The 19,356-nt window shown below is 38.1% G+C and overlaps 1 protein-coding gene across 1 annotated transcript in view; it reads left to right on the top strand.

Annotated features, from left to right (window-relative positions):
* The first annotated feature begins 5,576 nt into the window (after positions 1-5,576).
* Positions 5,577-19,356, top strand: part of LOC126966082 (uncharacterized transporter slc-17.2-like) — a 36,401-nt gene continuing 22,621 nt past the window's right edge. Inside the window, exon 1 of the mRNA XM_050809958.1 lies at positions 5,577-5,905. Within this exon, the coding sequence (XP_050665915.1) occupies positions 5,881-5,905 (25 nt within the window). The 5' untranslated portion in view covers positions 5,577-5,880. The remainder of the gene's footprint in view (positions 5,906-19,356) is intronic.

The following is a 19,356-nucleotide window of genomic DNA, read 5'->3' on the forward strand; positions in this document are numbered from 1 at the left end:
AATCATGTGTTCACAATACGAAAACAAATCGGGCGGTCGGCTGTGGTAGCCGGTCAGTCAGTCGCAAAGAGTATAATAATATGGTCAGTCGTCTTTAAGTATTGGTGCCGACTGCACGTGTTCAGTCTATGTAGAATTATATAGAGCTCCTATTACACACCCCTCCTGTTATTATTATTGTAATATAATTCTACTAAATTATGCAAAAGTAATGCATTTTACCACTCTATATAGATATCGTCTCCCGACGGTCGGGAAATACGACCTTTGCCGAAAAGTGGCGAAGATCTGTATCCGCATTATTAATTTGGGAGCACTGTACAACGGTGCGTTTTGCAAGTAATTATTTGCCTCGTACACGCTACTTTGGTGAATCAATTACCGACTGTAGTTTTCCCGAACTGATATGGTGCTGATACTTCAATGTTAGAACATACTTTCAACTAATAGATCAGTAACGCATCTCTTGAGACTGATGACACGTCAGTCTCTAGTCTGTTTTATTTATGACACTAAGGGATGAGATGAGCAGGACGTTCAGCTGATGGTAATTGATACGCCCTGTCCATTATAATACAGTGCCGCTCAGGATTCTTGAGAAACCCAAGAATTCTGAGCGGCACTCAAGAAGACCTAAGATTATGTCTCCACATTTAACAACATTAACATCTGTTAAGTCTCATTTGCATAGTAATTTCACTAGCTACGGCACCGAAACACAATAATGCTTATACATTACTGGTTCACGGCAGAAATAGGCGCCGTTGTGGTACCCATAATCTAGTCGGCGTCCTGTGCAAAGGAGCCTCCCACTGGTAACTGTTTGCCCCTCTCTAACCTGCTTTTAACCTCTAAACCCCTCTTTAAAAAAAGGTATAAAATATTGTAAGTTTTTAAAATATGATAGGTAAATAAATTATTAACTAATCACAATAATCAGTGCCATAGTTATATTCACGATTTTATTATGAATCGCCTTTAAAATTTTAATATTTTTTTATGGAGAAGGGCAAACGAGCTTACATAGGGTTCACTTGATGGTATGTGATCACCGCAACCCATATTATCTTGTAACACCAGAGGAATCACAAGAGCGTTGTCGACCTTATAAAGCGTCAAGAGCGAGAATCGAACCGGGGGCTCCGTGTTGAGAGTCAACGGTAATTTATTCCTATTTTTACCTATTCCGCTACTGACGCTTTTATTAATAATTTTTAACTAACTGTTGTCACTGTTTGTGGCGGCGACAAGGGGCGGGTCGTCACCTGTTGTTAAGTGATCACCGCCGCCCACAATCTCTTGCAACACCAGAGGAATCACAGGAGCGTTGCCGGCCTTTAAGGAAGGTGTACGCGCTTTTTTTGAAGGTACCCATGTCGTATCGTCCCTGAAACACCGCACAAGGAAGCTCATTCCACAGCTTTTTAGTACGTGGAAGAAAGCTCCTTGAAAACCGCACTGTGGAGGACCGCCACACATCCAGATGGTGAGGATGATATCCTAACTTGTGGCGTGTCGTGCGAAGGTGGAATTCGGCGGCAGGAATCAGGTTAAACAGCTCTTCGGAACACTCCCCGTGATAAATGCGGTAGAAGACACACAATGAAGCGACGTCTCTACGCAACGAAAAGTGATCCAGCCGTTCACAGAGCACTGGGTCCCCGACAATTCGAGCTGCTCTGCGTTGCACGCGGTCAAATGGATCGAGCTGATACTGGGGTGCGCCAGACCAGAGATGACAGCAATACTCCATGTGTGGCCGGACCTGCGCTTTGTAGAGCGCTAGTATGTGGGCCGGCTTGAAGTATTGCCGTGCTCTATTAATGACGCCCAGTTTCTTTGAAGCCAATTTGGCTTTGCCTTCCAGATGACCACGAAATTGGCAATCGCTCGAGATTTCGAGACCCAGTATTCCGATACTAGGCGAGGCTTTGAGGGAAGTGTTGTCGAAGAGCGGTGATGCGACAAATGGGGTTTTTTTAGTGGTAATCGCACAAACTTGAGTCTTCTGGGGGTTAAATTGGACAAGGTTCAATTTTCCCCATTCCGCGACCTTCTCAAGAGAGGACTCAATAGAAGACACAAGTTTCTCCCGGCACTGGTCGACGATTTCCCGAGAGAGACCTGCATGGCCCGTGTGTATGGCATCACCAGTGCTGTCGTCTGCATAGCAATGAATGTTGGAGGTGTCCAGCATATCATTGATATGCAGAAGAAACAGCGTGGGAGACAGCACACAGCCTTGGGGCACCCCAGCGTTCACGGGCTTCGGGTTCGAGCAATATTCGTCGACAACGACCTGTATGCTACGTCCAGTGAGGAAGCTGGAGGTCCACTTGCACAAGCTCTCGGGAAGTCCAAATGATGGAAGTTTGGAGAGGAGCGCCTTGTGCCATACACGATCAAAGGCCTTCGCTATATCCAGGCTAACTGCCAGGCCTTCCCCCTTGCTTTCAATAGCCGCAGCCCATCTATGTGTCAGGTATACCAGAAGATCACCTGCCGGCCGACCATGGCGAAACCCGTATTGTCGGTCGTTGATCAACTGGTGGCCCTCTAGGTATACCAAGAGCTGACGGCTAATTATGCTCTCCATGATTTTGGAGAGCAGGGAGGTAATAGCAATAGGCCTGTAGTTTGCCGGATCCGAACTGTCCCCTTTTTTTTGGATCGGATGGACAAGGGCAGACTTCCATGAGTCAGGGACTACGCCTTTAGAATAAGAGTGCCGGAATAAACGCGTTAGCACCGGCGTCAACTCAGGGGCACACGTTCTAAGCACAATTGGAGAAATGCCATCCGGCCCGCTCGACTTCCTGACGTCCAACGAAAACAGAGCTCGCCTAACAGTTTTCTGTCTGAACTGTACTTCAGGCATAGAGCTCCGACGCCGTGAGATGGTCGGCGGTGTTTTTCCGTTGTCGTCAAGAGTCGAGTTGGAGGCGAAAAGAGTGCACAAGAGATCAGCTTTCTCTTTTGCCGTATGGGCCAGGGTGTCATTCCTCATGTGCAACGGTGGCATGGACGGCTGGCTGAAGTTACCAAGAGCAGCTTTCGATAACGACCAGAACTTGCGTGTTCCGGTCGGGTAACTGGAAAGCTGCTCGCCGATTTTGACGACGTGTTTTGACTTTGCACGGGCGATTTGCCGCTTAAAAAATCTGGAGGCACGGTTGTATTTCCTCTTAAGAACTGTGCAGTTCGGATCCTTTGTGCCCAGCGCCGCAACCCAAGTTCGATACGCCTGTTTTTTGCAGTCAGATGCTGCTTTAACTGACGCATCGAACCAGGGCTGTGATCTGCCACCGATGGGTACTACAGAGTTTGGTATAAAAATATCCATACCCTGTAGTATCACATCGGCTACTACAACGGCGCAGGCACTAGGATCATCCGAAGGGAAACAAACCCTACCCTAAGGGTAGGATGCAAAAAAGGAACGCATCCTATCCCAATCTGCTGACTTGTAGTGCCAAACGCGGCGGGTCGCTGGTGGTCTGCGACGTTGGCGTCGGATAGGCACTACACTCCTGACCAGGCAATGGTCGGACGTTCCGAGAGGGTCGTCGACAAAGACCTGGTAACCATCGGGATGTGTAGTCAGCAGAAGATCCAATAAGGACGGCATATGGCTATCCACATCCGGGAGCCGCGTTGGCGACTCAACCAATTGGGACAGACCATACGCCAATGCAAAATTATGCACAGATCGCCCTGTGTAGTCTGTGGTACGTGATCCAAGCCATTCGGCATTGTGCCCGTTGAAATCACCCAAGACTACGATTTCAGCGGAGGGGATCTGTGCAAGTACGTCATCAATTGCCGCTTGAACGCAGCCCATGAGATGATCGGTTTCTGCGTTACCACTATGGGACCTTTAGACACACGCATAGATAAATCTACGCGGAGCCACCATGGCCACCGGTCCTCGACACTAACCTATGCAAAACATAGCGGCACTAGGCCGCTACTTCACGCCGGTATTCTGTGCGAGTGTGGTAATTAACCCGGACGAGTCTGGCCCGATTGTGCTGACGTCAAAAGACGGCAGCGTGACTCTCCCACTTCTAAAAAGCCCTTAGTCGCCTCTTACGACACCCATGGGCCTGGGACTCCCCTATTCTTTTTACGCCCCGGGAAAAGTACAGGGCAAAAAGTCATGCTCGTGAACGGGCGCTACTTGTGGTGGCAGGATAATTCTGTTACCAGAAATTTAATTTAATTCCATAATTTAGATTGAAAAATTAATCCTTTGCATCTTTGCGTTTTTACCAAAGAGGATGTAAATATTACATAATAAGAGGAATTGAAATTGAGTTTAGTATGGAACGTGCCGTGATTTGATATAAGTTTGAAATAGCAGTAATTACAGTATAGCGACGACGTATAATTCGGCTTTGTTTAAAAGCGAACAGTTGCTTAAAGTTGCTTCTTCGTGGCCAATAGCGATACCGTATTATTACTTACTAAAATAAACACCAAGATCATGATAGGTCTGAGGTATTACCATCATCATCAGCCGTAAGACGTCCACTGCTGGACAAAGATCTCCACGACGATTGGTCCTGCGCTGCCCTCATGTAACGTATTCCGGCGATCTTGATCAGATCGTCGGTCCATCTTGTATTACCGGTTGTTTAAGTATGAAATTGCCGTTGTGTTTTTTTATATAATATTTAAATACGCAAACGGAAGAAAGGGTTACGTGATGGGGAGTGGTACAATCGCCCATGGACATCCACAACACCAGGTCTCAAGAGATGTATTGCCATGAGATGATGTATTGAAAGATGAGTATGCCTTCGGGAACACCGCAGCCGGTAATTGATTTCACAAAGTGTCCTTGCGAGGCAAAAGTTAGGTTCCTTGCAAAACATGATGCGGTTGAAAGTTCGCGTATTTCAGTTGATGACTGGCCTCAACGTTTTAAAGATTGTATTAAGTACTCGTAGAAGCCCGCCCTGATTATGATCTATTTACTCACAGACTTGAGGTGTTGGTGCAGTTGCTGCTCCAACTTTATGAGTCCTCGCATAATAGTGTCTAGCAATGGCAATGTACCTCATTAATGTAATTAATCTTGCAACCGTTTTAATCAAAATAAATAAATAATAATTAAGGTCACTGGGATACCTTTGAATGAGCTTCATGTTTTAATGCGAGTGATAATTTCTGAAAGAAAAAAAATACGGGTTGCACTCCGGCTGAAGCGATAACTTGAACATTAACGTTGTGCATTTTTGAATACTTTGGAATGGTAAGGGAGTAATTTCGCACGAATTGCTTTATTTATCAGTTTAAAGTACTAGCAATTATATGGTTAAATACAATATTAGCTTATTGCGTGCGCTATCGTGCACAAAAATTATAATTTATAATACAAAAAAGTTTATCTCACAGAAAAATCAACTCTCATCCATAATTTCAACGACTGTCTTATGAATTTTCGATCAGGTCACGTGTCCTGACGCGAGTTCAACATTTTATTTTTTATCCCAAGAAAAATCTCATCCTTGTAAAAAGATTTATGACATGACTAAGTCTTATAATTCACTCGTTTAAATATTTTTTGTTAAGTATCTCCTACAAGCAAAAATATCATAATAATAAATAAATATCATAAGTTCAGTGCAAATTAAAACTTGTTTATCAATTTTATAGTTCACGGATAGAATTTCGCTCGTGCAGGTGTAAGTGAGGCGATCAAATTGTATTGACAATCTAAAGGGTCAGTAGAACGCAGGCTTTAGTCACGGTTGGAGGCTTCCAGGCATTGGCAGTTGCGATTCACACGTACCAAGTTGAGCGCGCGCGCAGCCTGCGGAAGCCTCAAGCGGATTTAGTGTTTGTTTTTCTTTTATTGGTGCCAAATAATTCAGAATGAAAATACATTTAAAAATATTTGGTGAGTAAATTATTATTTTAAAATTAAGTTATCTGAATATGTTAAAACTAATTATTAACTTAAGATTCTCATTAATATAATTAAAAACGGATAATTCAATTAGGTTTACGTATCTCACATAATTAGATATAATAATTATACATTGGTATTTAGCGAGACATTAAAATAATTAAAAATAAATATTGTTATCATTTCCAGTATTCGATTTTCCAGATTCTGGGAACTTTTATTTGCCGATGCAATTTTAATGCAGCGTACCTACATGTACCTACATATTAATATAATGTAACATTTATAACCCCATCTCACGTCTGTATTATTAACTACACACTGCGCAAATCTTTCAGGCGAAGCCTATATTATCGTACTACAGCCTTGAATCACACAATACTAATTGGAAATAATTGTATTATTATGTTGTGCTGTATTTTATTGAAGTAATGAAACAGTTGAGCAAATACACTGTTTCCGTCATATTGTTCTCTTAAATACGGCTTACTGTGATTAGTACCTAATCACAGTTTTCGATTTTATCATTAGTTCAATGCGTGTGTTGTTCAAGATATTCAAGATATACATATTGGTTTCAAATAGTTTGATGAAAATTGTAATTTCATAATACTAAATTAATAATACAATGACTAGGTATTTAGAATTATTACGATAAGGAATGTTTTGTTAATTTTATGACAAATTCTATTTGATTAGTTCCGTTTGCTTAAATGTTTCAGTCATTTGAACCTTTGAATATTATTTTTATCAGTTGAATGGACTTACGACTAGCTCTCATAAGAAATACCTACGGGGCTCCGGGGTTGGGCACTTTACACAGAATTTGTTCCATAAAACTGCTAAAATCAAACCAAGTTCTTTTTATTAAAATACCTACGATTTCAATTTCATATTTGAGCTTAGTTTGTTTGGACCCAGCAGAAGATTGAACTAGTCACAGGTTGAGGTTTAAGCTTAAAATGCAAATGTATTTGTGTTAATAATATAAATAATACAGATGTTATACAATGATCAGAATCGATAACATTCCTTCTTGATAACTGCATATAAATGTTGAATATTATTAAAATGTTAACAATGTTTTATTTTGCACATTTCCAAGGTTTTTTCCTTGAATTCGTTGCGGCCTGTGGCCTATCAAAGCCTTGCTGGCGTGGTGTCAATCTGAAGATAAATTAAGGCCACATCTCGGCTCCTAATTGATAAGTTAAAATCTTCGGCCTTATAGCACAATAAAGACGTAATATTTTTATATTTGCAATGCAAACAGTTCGGTGGTGCAAACGGTGAGCGGTCGCGTCGTACCGATTGCTCATTGGTTAGATTAATCCCGACACATCGTAATTATGGTCAGGTACCTAATAATTGTCAAATAATCATAAATAACTGCTGTCTGCTGGGGATTTATTTTAAGGTCTATTTTCCTAATGTGATGTCTGAAAACTTTTAAATTTTATTAGGTACTATCTGACGCCGTTCTGTATATAATAAATAAAATAATGTTTTTATGAATTTGTCAATAATATAATATCATAATTAATAACATCAAGAATTATTTCGTAAAATATGCAACCTGTTGTAATGAAATTGTTTTGACAGCGGACATTTTTTTTTTAAATTAAATGGCTCCGTCGACTGAATGTCTACGATTCGGCCAACGTCAAGGTGGAGAGATTTTTTATTTTAATTTAGCTGATTAAAGTATATAAAGAGCTGATTAGAAGGAAATGATCGTTTGACTCGGTTTGACAGCGGAACTGTCAGACCAAGCGTCAATTAATTCTCTCATAGAAAATATTTATTAAGTATTTCAGTATGTATATGTACAAAACAAATATTGCAAATAGGAATAATTATTATAATAATGTAAATATTATGGTTGCGTTCAGAAATTTAATTTGTGACAAAACTTAAGATTTATCAATCTACTTACATACAAATAATCTGATAGATAGTTAACAACTGTAGTTAATCTACCAACTATAGTTAGCTAAAATTAGGTTTATTTTATACCTCCTGAGGAAGTTAGGAAGATATAAAAAACTTTTCTTTCAATTTGATTTCTGAACAACGCGACGGGAGACACATCAAACGAAAAACAAAATTGTTGTTTGTATTTAATTCCGAGCATTTTAAAATTTATTCCTTTGAAACCTTCTCTGGACTGCCACAAATAATTTAAGACCAAAATTAGCCAAATCGGTCCAGCTGCTCTCGAGTTATAGCGAGACTAAGAAACAGAAATTTATTTTTATATATATAGATAATTAATAAGGTTTTATGGGCTATTAGCTTTTAGCCGAGACTTTGTCCGCGTTGAATAGTTACTTTGGGCAATTTTTACTATCTTTTAGGATACTTTTTCAATAATACACATACAAACTGTTCTTTCCGCTGCTGGCAGCGCTCTTCTATGATACAGCGGATATCCCTTGTCATTGTGGACAGTCTCTTTAATAGTATTTCCCGGTGTAAAGTTCACCGGGAAATCTATTTCATCCCCAAAAAGTTTCAAAAATGTTCAAACAAATGCTTATGAATTATTTCTTATAAAGTGCCAAAATACAAAGTTTTATCTTCGATAATGACGAATTTCCACACAAACTGCCATCCCCTATTTCAACCCCTCAATTTTTTTTGCAATAAAAGGTAGCCTATGTCCTTTTTCTAGATCTAATCTATCTCTGTACTAAATTTAATCAAAATTTAGGTCCGGTGATTTAGGCGTGATAGCGTAACAAACACTCTTCCATTCACATTTTAATATTAGTAGATACGGATACGTCGCTTGGTAATCTATAACTAATCTATTTAAGCAGGCTGTATCTCATACATTTGAAATGTTTACAAACTGTTATTGCTGTTGCCCCTACAACAGCAATAAATTAATAATTACTTATTATTGTTTTATTTGTTTCGAGAATTGGCAACGAGACCATCTGCAGCTCTAACTAAATTTCTTTTTTAAATGTCTCTTTCGAAACCATACTACGGTACTCCACAGCTGAATATCTAATTAATCGGACAACCTAGGACTCGATTATGATTATTTTATAGCAATAAAAATCACAGTACAATATTGTATATTTTATTAAAAAGAATGCCGGGAGAGTTTCTTGCATCGCTTCTTGTATCTCAGAGCACCATTTGTTTCCGAAGTGGTAGTATTAGAAATGATATCGAAAAGTACAACGTAAAAATATAACTACGTTTAATAAAATCGACTTCAAAAACTGAAAAGTATCAAATAACTAAAAGTTTAATTTAATACACCTTTACCTTTAGTATTAATAAAATGCTATTATTTATATGTGCTACCTATTGATTGGTTTTAAGTCGATGCACTCTAAACTCTCTGAGTACATCTGTGTACATACATAAAAAAACCGATCGAATTGATAACTTCCTCCTTTTTGAAGTTGGTTAAAAACAGATAATTCAGCTGCATAAAGTGACGAGCGAAACCGCGATGCCGCTCACAATTTTGTATTTTCTTACCATCTGAACCGCTTAGCCTATCATGATTAAGTGTTTTATTTTTGCAATCGGTTGGTTTATCAGTTATGACTTCAATTATTGTCTTATGTTCAAAGGAGCTGTCAAGAGTATATTAGTTCTGATAAGAACTGAATCCTTTTATCCTCTTAAGTGATCCGCTCACAATTTTGTACTTTCTTACCACCGCTTAGCCTATCATAACAAAGTATTTTATTTTTAGCAATCGGTCGGTTTATCAGTTTTTATCAATGTCTTATGTTCAAAGGAGCTGTCAAGAGTATGGTAGTTCTGATAAGAACTGAATCCTTTCATCCGCTTATGTAAACAATCCATTTTGTAATTTTGTAGTCAATCCATTTTGTAGTCAACACAAGAAAATTCACCGCCATTTCGATACATTTGACTAATTGATTAGCCTGCGATAAATGTATAGTAGCCTACGGTAGGAATATTTTTTAACATTTATTCCGAATCACCTACAGTTATTCAAACTATTCATTATTATGTTTTCTAATTATTTGGACATGCTCCATTTCTTCAAAGTTTAAAATTGTGACCCAACACCGATTCTCGTCATTCGCTATTCCTCATTTATATACTTTTAAATTATTAAATGTGAGAGACATCGCTTCATTGTGTGTCCTCTACCGCATTTATCATGGGGAGTGTTCCGAAGAGCTGTTTTACCTGATTTCTGCCGGCGAATTCCACCTTCGCCACAAGTTAGGATATCATCACCACCATCTGGATGTGTCCTCCACAGTGCGGTTTTCAAGGAGCTTTCTTCCACGTACTATAAAGCTGTGGAATGAACTTCCTTGTGCGTTGTTTCCGGAACGATACGACATCCGTACCTTAAAAAAAAAAGCACGTTCACCTTCCTTAAAGGCTGGCAACGCTCCTGTAATTCCTCTGGTGTTGCAAGAGAATGTAGGCGGCGGTGATCACTCAACACCAGGTGACCTGGTGTTGAGTGATCACCTCTCTCAACCTCTCTCTCTCTCTCCCTACCTGCTCAACTCTTAGTTCACCTCTATTGATGCAGGTACCATCGGTGCTGAACTTCACTTCCCCGAATGAATCCCAGGGATGAATGCTTGAGCGTTTGATCAATTTCAAATTTTGTTTTTTAATATGAGAGGGGGCAAATGAGCGAGAGGTTCACGGGATTGGGTGTGGTGAGGCAACTGACCATGGACATCCGCAACAACAGGTGTCAAGAGATGCGTTGTCTTTAAGGTAGCATGCTCTTTTCTTAAAGGTCCCTAAGACGTATCGGTTAGGGAAAACAGCAGCCGGTTATTGATTCCGCAAAGTGGCTGTGCGTGGCAAGAATTTCTTGCAAGACGCACGGTTGTAGAATGCCAGACGTCAACGTCATGCGGGTGATATTTTGCGTTTTGGCGTAATGCCCGGTGGTGCAATTCAGCCGCTGGAATCAACCCGAACAGCTCCTCTGAGCGGTCGCCGCGATAAACACATCTCTACACAACGCCCAAGAATCAAGCCCATCGGAGATGACTTGATCGTCGATGACTCGAGCCGCTGTTCGTTGTATGCGGTCTAATGGAAGAAGCTGGCACTGGGGAGCGCCCGCCAAGAGATGAGAACAGTACTTTATGTGAGGCCGAATTTGCGCCTTATACTGTCGCAAGTAGTGGCTTCTAATGAAGTGAGTAGTTAGTGAGTACACCAAGCTTTTTAGAGGACAGTTTGGCCTTCTCTTCCAAGTGACCGTGGAACTGAACATCGCTTGATATATCGGCGCCCAGTATGCCGATACAGGCTGTGGCAATTAGAGGAGTGATCTCGATTCGAAAGGGAGACTTTTTAGCGATGAACGCACAAACTTATGTCTTCTTGGCGTTGAATTGGACTAAATTTTGTCGGTCCCATTGCGAGATATTGCAAAGCATAGTCGCGATTTCAGAAGTCAAGTAATATCTTAAGTTTGTTTACATTATGAACTCCAACTACCGTTTAAAATATTATTATCTCTTTATCTCGAGTATTTGCGCTTCGTTGGTGTTAAGGAAAAAATTCAAGGTTGAAGTTGTGCGTTAAAGAATCTTGTTTTCGTTGTTTATGTATCATGATGCAATATGTCGTTTATACTAAAAGTACACTTATGAATGTCATGAATGAAAAGTCCCACATTAACCAATCGGTACCAGCACTTCGGAAAGCCTGAAAGAGGAGAAGAGCCAAGACAGTTATTACTCCTCTATGAAATCTTGTACTTAATACAAATATTATGCTCAATTAAGGCCTATAGTGCCGAAAAGTCGATTAAAATCATCAAAAATACTTCACACGCGAATACAGCTTCACGGATGGGCGAACAGTGCGCAAACGGCCACCTCGTGTTCGCAGCGGCAGTGGAGGCCTGTCGTTTGTACAGACTGGCATATACTATATATATATATATTTGTCGCAATTTCTAACGAATTTTAAAGAGGTATATTTTAAAGTTTTGTTTCAAGCAATGAATTCGGATCACAAAATAGCTTATTAGAAAGGTAAATACGACACAAAATTTATTTATTGCGTCGAATACAGTATACATTATAGATTTTAAATGTATTTTAGTGTCTTCTATTCGGCTAATTTAAATTAGCATGCAACATTTTAATGATTTTTTGTGTTTCAGTGAATTTGAGATTGGTTTCGATTCTCAATTCCGTCCAAGTCTTAATATAATATTTATTTTGTGCGTCTGTTGTAACTGAACTCCTCCTAAATGGCTGGACCGATTATGATGATTTTTTTGGTGTGTTCCAGTGAATTTGAGATTGGTGTGTGTCTTCAGGTGGATTTGAGAATGGTTTAGATTCACAATTGAACTACCTCCTAAACGGCTGGACCGATTTTGATGACTTTTTTGTGTGTTGCAGTGAATTTGAGATTGGTTTAGATTCTCAATTCCGTCCATATAATATAATTCTCCTGCTCATGTGTATATTACTGAACTCCTCCTAACCGCTGGACCGATTTTTCAAATTTAAGACGTGTGTACAGGACAACGTCTGTTGGGTCCACTAGTATTTTTATGTTTAATACTCTAATAAACACATTTCTATAATCTAACTGTCACTGTGTTTTAAAAGGCAATGGGTTAAGGTTCCAGAATTATCTCCGAAGTCAATTCTAGAACATTTTCCTATATAGTGTATTATAATAGTACATTGTACATAAACGGGAAAGTTAGCGAGTCCTAAAAGTAGGTTGCTGTTTGAAGGCGCGAGAAGTAGTCGAGGGCCTCAATACCCCGAGTAGTGGAATCTCACTTCGCCAGGATTGATACATACGACCTATAAAGAAAATTTAAATTCTAGCAAATAGATTGAAATTATTATAGCTTACAAGTTGAACGCAGAAACCTATTTGAAATCACGGACTAGTAAAAAAATAAGGACTCCGTGTCACCTTACATAACAGTATAGCAACAAAACAAGCCAATTAACGTGTAAATACATAGCCCCACGCACACACTTACACTACTACAGGCCGATAGGCGGCTATTATGAGAATTTTCATCGTCTGTGACGGATCAGTTTGCGTCTCAATAAAATATTTTTAAAATGCCGTCGTGCGTTGTGACAAAGTGTAAAAACGATACTATATAAGTATTTGTGGCCATATATGATTATTTAAGGGAGAAAAAAATTTGTAACTAGTATCCCCCGTAACCGCACACACACAAACTTAGCGGTGCTTCACTTGCTAATATCACTTCTTTTTTTACTCGTCCGTGTTTGAAATATTTTTTTTTATAAAAATATGCTTGCAATGTAAAATCGTACACTAAAATTTATTATTTAATAGGCTATGGGCGGTCGCACAACTCCCTATCAGTGGTATCATTAAAAAAGGCATTAATGTTATAGTAACCTTTACCACACAAACGATTCTTATCAATTCTTTTGAATTTCGTAATACATACACAATTTTGAACATTATCTGGGACCTTGTTGTTAAAGCATATAAAACGCCTAACTAACTCAACTTAGACGAGTAGTAGGCATTATAAGTTTATGTTTGTTTCAGGTGTTAAAGTTAAATGTTAACGACCCCTCATTACAGTCTGTAAAAATATTTAATAACCAATAATAAACAAATGAAGATAGGTTAAGTGATGGACAGTTATGCATGTTCGTCTCTGTAGTTATTTGTACCTACGTAACAAATGACGCACTTTCGACCCACTTATCACGACACTTTCCAAGAAGGTGTAGCAGGTATTAAAGATATTTTAGAGTCAAAACTCAAACTGTCGAAACAAGACAGATACCACCATAAGATCTTGTCATGTAGTCAATACACGAGCTGGTTTTCTCAACATTAATTGTTGAGATGTGGATGTTACACAATCTACTGCAGACGTTATCATCTCCGTGGTTGATAGCACACAGCTTACTGATAGTGCGTGTATACCTACGCTCCTTGGTATTGTTTTTAATTACTATTGAAATGAAATGAAGATGATTATAATGTCTGCGAGATCGAATCAGAAATGAGGAGATCCGTAGGAGAACTAAAGACACTGACATAACCCAAATGATTGCGAAACACAGGACAGTTGGCTGGTAGGGCAGAAAAGTCCTCGAATGGCGACTACGTACCGGAAGACGCAGCGTTGGTAGGCCCCCTACAAGATGGACCGACGATCTGGTCAAGATCGCCGGAATACGTTGGATGAGGCAGGCAGGACCGATCGTCGTGAAGATCTTTGGGGTGGCTTTTGTCCTGCAGTAGACATCTTCCGGCAGATTATAATGATGATGATTATAATTTAACTTTTCATAACATTTAATTAAGTATAAGTTACACTTTTGTAAAAAACAGAAGGCCCACAGGAAACTATCGACAAATTAATTCCCTTACGAGTGTGTACAAACTTTTCTTCATAATATTCAACTTTACTACAATATACATCGAACAAGCACGCCTCTCAATCTCTAGAATCTAAATGTTCTTCACGTAGAGCAGCCTCGATTAAAAGCATTCTCGAAGCCATTTCGAGCTTGCAACAAAATCCACACAAACGAAAATCTTAAGGCTATATAATACCTATGGTTTCGTCAAGTTTTGGTTATAATTCCGAACAAACAACTGTCAAATTCAAATTTTCGTTCGCAACGTAAATAAATTAGAGAAAGTTTTGGGTATGTTCCGATATGCACTGCACAGTGCTATCACTGTAGAAAAATTCGTTCCGTTATGGACTTACAAGTGACAGTATACTGCCGCAGTACCCTAAGGAAATATATGACGTCATAAACTGGCTTTCTGGCTGTACCAAAAGCTAACACCAACTACACACTGAACTCTGTTCTGCAAATTCTGGCTCTCACCTAGAAATATACATCTACTGTAATGATTATCCAAACTAACATACACACATACTGCATACTCCCTCAAATACACAACACACAACCTTACATACACGCACACACACTCCTGTAACCTTATTTTGTTAAGTTTATTTTCTAAAAAGCTTATTATAGTAATTGTAAATATTTTGTTGCCTTATTCTGGCTTGTTAAATCATAAAATGTTACTTCTTTTGTTTTATACCTGTATAACTACTGCAATCAGTTTTGGGTTTTTTTTTCTACTTTATATAATAATTAAATTGTATAAACATTGTGACGCTGTAGATTACATGAAAATAAATAAATAACTGACAATAAAGGAACGGCTTTACAGTATACTAAATTGACGTCACACTGTACAGTGGTCGCAGTGAATATCGGAACATACCCTTAGAAATTTGAAATGTCAAACAATGACGTTCGGGACGAAACTTCGTAACGAATGGAACCGTAGTAGGAAACATCCGAAACTTCGATCGAATTTTTGGTTTTTCGTTGAATAAGAGTAGACCTATTGAACCATCAATTTGTGTTACAAGAATACGAACTTGACATAAGGTCATATTCTCGTTTTGTTACGAGAATAGGTAAAAAAAAACCTACTGTTAATAGGTTACCGTGGTCTCCGGTCAGTAGTTCACACTACCTGAACCTCTCATACCCATTACTAATGCTACAGCGCTGCAACTTATCTAGCGGCGTGTGCCTTATCCATTTGACGTATTTTCTCTTATAATCTCACCTATTAGCAACAACACAATCGTTAAGCACGTACATATGAATGAACGAATATTTACAAGTATTTGTTGTGGTTTCTGAGATGTTTAATAGCTTCTTAGTATATGTAGTAAGCAAAGATTGAAGTACAGTGGCGGATTTACCAGCCTGGAGCCTAGGGCGGCAAATTTAGTTCTTATATTTTTATTTCGATTTACAAATTGAAAAAAAAAGTATAGACACACAATATACGATTTTCGAAAATTGGAGAGAAATTAAAATATTTCATAAAAATCAAAATATAGCTATATATATGTAGAGATATTTATTATATAGCTATATAAACAATGCTAAATAATAAATATCTCTACATAAACAATTGCTAAACGCTTTATTAATTAAAATAACAATTTCTCGTTAGATCCGATATGAGTCTATCTATGACAACGAGAAATGTGTTAACCCTGAAATAATATCGAATCGCTACTGGGTTATTCTAAAAATTAATGATTTAACACGGTACCATAGTTCTCAATGATACTAACCATACGGGAAAAGGATGATGGAGCACAAATTATAAAGTTGGAAATTTATTGATAGAAAATTGATATGATTTTGTGGACTAAGATATCAAAATTTTGAGGCGGCAAAAATTTAATAGCCTGCGGTCGGCAAATCTGTAAATCCGCCACTGTTGAAGTATCTATTTGTAATGTTGAAAAATTGCTTGTTATAAGTTGCCATGAATGTTGAAACGCAGTCTTCGATACTTATGCAAAGTGCAGTCTTTGGCATTGAAATACGACACATGGTTTAGTTGACCAACTAACGTCAGGTCCTTTAATTTGGGTATCCGGTGCGCGCGCATCGTAAATATTCACTCTGATAATTTTCCTTAAAGCCAAAGAGGATGTAAATACTACGTAATAAGAGGCGGGACTGCCTAAATAAAAATTGAAATTTAGTTTAGTATGAAACGTGCAGTGATTTGATGATGACATAAGTTTGAAATAGTAATAATCAGAGTAAGACGATTGGCGACGAAGTATAATCCGGCTAAGTTTGAAAGCGAACAGTTGCTTAAAACGTATTGGATTTCTGCTATCTATAATTTTTTACAAGATTATAGCCGTCATCTGTCAATCTATCAATGACTGCACGCTTCATACATTTGAGTGAATCAAAAATAAAACAAAACACACAAATTCAATATTATAATTAGTTACTCGATATTATAAGGTTCTCATAATAAAGATTTAAAAGGAAATTGATTCAAATGAGCGTAAATAGCAAGAAATGAGAACGGTAAAGTTAATCACATACTGCGGTATGTACGTAGCAGGCGACACGTTGACGCGACGACACGGATCCGACACGGCGCCGCAGCCGTCGCGACAGCCTCCACAACAGTAATTACGTTTTATTTTGAACTTTCACCGAAGTTTCCAGGCGGTACAACTAACACCGTTGCGCAGACTGTGCACTTGTGTGCAAACTAATTAAATACTTAACTGATTTGAATAATTCGAATAATAAACTTTAAGGCCGGTATTCCAATAAATCGCCAAAATAGCACATAATTTAAACCATTTTAAAACGGTTTATATAAAGTTTTCCCCCATATTCATAATAGTCTACTAACTTAAAGCATTGCTAATTCTCACTCTTCTATTAACCTAAGTCAGAATGAGAAAAAACACTGCTTAGCGACTGTTTAAAGTTAGCGGACCATTATGAATAAGGGGGTTAATGTATACAAAAAATAATTACATATCTACAGAATACTTATGAGAAAAAAAATCATTTTTTTCTTTACAATTCTATCTTTAATAGACATTGTGGAAAAAAATTACCAAATTACCCCTAACCTTCACAGTTGGATACATCCATGCTAATCATTCAATCTATAATATATCTATATTATATATATATAATAAGCTATAATTTTTAATTGTTTAACAATACTATTTAACATGACATAGTTTTGTTATTTTTGTAAAGAAATATGTATTATGTTTGTAATAAATTGCTTCTAATTCTGAATTAAAACTATGGCGATCTTCGCTCGATTCCTCAAGGCCGTTGACTCGATCCCCAGCCTTAATATGATGTTGCCACCCATTTATTTATTTATAGGTATTTTTTATTTACTATTGTATATTTATAAATAAAACTGCCATAAAATAAAACAGCTTAGTGCACAAACCATTGTTTAGATATTTCTTGTGGTTAAAGTTTGTATTGCAATAATTTCGAATCGTTGTTTATAACAATGTATTTATATGCCAACCTCTACTATATACCACTGGACTGGCGGCTGTCAAAGTGCTATAGTGCCTGTTTGATATTCGCCATTTTGGCGCTGTTGGCCTAAGCGAGCGTCTGCGGTACTAAAACTAGTGATGACAACCTCAGCAAACATCGATAGATGGTGGAAAACTATTAACATAAACAAAATAATTGTGTACTTTATTACGTTGATTAATAAAGTAAGTATTAAATAATATGGAAAACGAACGAATTTTAATTTAGCTCAAAATGCAAAAATATTTCAGAGTACTGTACGCATCCGTCCGCATGTATCCGTCGCAGCCATTTGTATTATACCTACGCCAAAATTAGTTCTCTGGACGCTCGCGTGTGGCGCTTCAAATTGGCACAAAAAAATTGCTGTCAAACATAAGGTACAGCCTGTCCAGTGGTGTTTTGACAAATACCACCGACCTGTATATAAATATATACAGGTCGGAGGTATTTGTCATAGCTAGCTGTCATTATGAAGTTTAATGCCATTTGTTTCCTCGAAGGTGGTATTTGCTGTAGACAGATGGTGTCAACTCCTTTTAGCAGAGAATCACGTGGCGCAGTGTTTTTCAATTTTTGACATTATTTTGTTGTTTTATATTTTATTATAAACGTCACGCCTGGTTTTACATTTGGCTTGGCACCGACTTATCGGGACACGGGTTAAAACTTAATAATTATATTATATAATCAACCTACATGAAAACTCGTAAAAAAGCCGTACACAAATTATACTTAAATCATCCACGTAAACAAAAATATTCATAAAATGAAAAGTACCGGGCCAAATTATGCCAAATTTTTATGAGGCCAAATGGCAATAATTCCGCATCAAACATAAAAAAATACCGATCGAATTGAGATCCTCCTTCTTTTCGAAGACGGTTAAATAGTGAGCAAGTCCAAGTATTTTTATTTAGAATAATAATAATTAATGTAATTAATAAAGAACTTTTAAAGAATCCGAGCAAACAGGATTGCATTCGAGTTCAACCACTCCTTCCAGAAATAGAAAGTGCGTGTATCACGCCTGTAATAGGTATAATGAGTTGAGGATAAGGTTATTAGATGTTATAATCTATTCAATTAGTAATAAATCGTACTGACTGACGAATGGAATAATTCATCACGGATTAATTTAAAATTTTAGACAGTTTCCATAAATGGCGTAAGCAATACTACGAGTTGCAATGCAGTGCCGCTCAGAATTCTTGAAAAACCCAAAAATTCTAAGTGGTACTACAATTGCGCTCGTCACCTTGAGACATAAGATGTTAAGTCTCATTTGCCCAGTAATTTCAGTAGCTACGAAGCCCTTCAGACCGAAACACAATAATGCTTACACATTACTGCTTCACGATAGAAATAAGCGCTGTTGTGTTGCCCATAATCTAGCCGGCATCCTGTGCAAAAAAGCCTCCTACTGGTAAAAGCGTTCAAGAATGTACGCTTAAACAGGTGTATTTGGAGTTGAGCAGTTTGTGTATTTACAGTACATAGTCGTAGGTACTACCTTGGTCTAAAATATAGGTTTCCTTTCACATA

Source organism: Leptidea sinapis, chromosome 9, assembly GCF_905404315.1.
Source record: "Leptidea sinapis chromosome 9, ilLepSina1.1, whole genome shotgun sequence".
NCBI classification, from domain to species: domain Eukaryota; kingdom Metazoa; phylum Arthropoda; class Insecta; order Lepidoptera; family Pieridae; genus Leptidea; species Leptidea sinapis.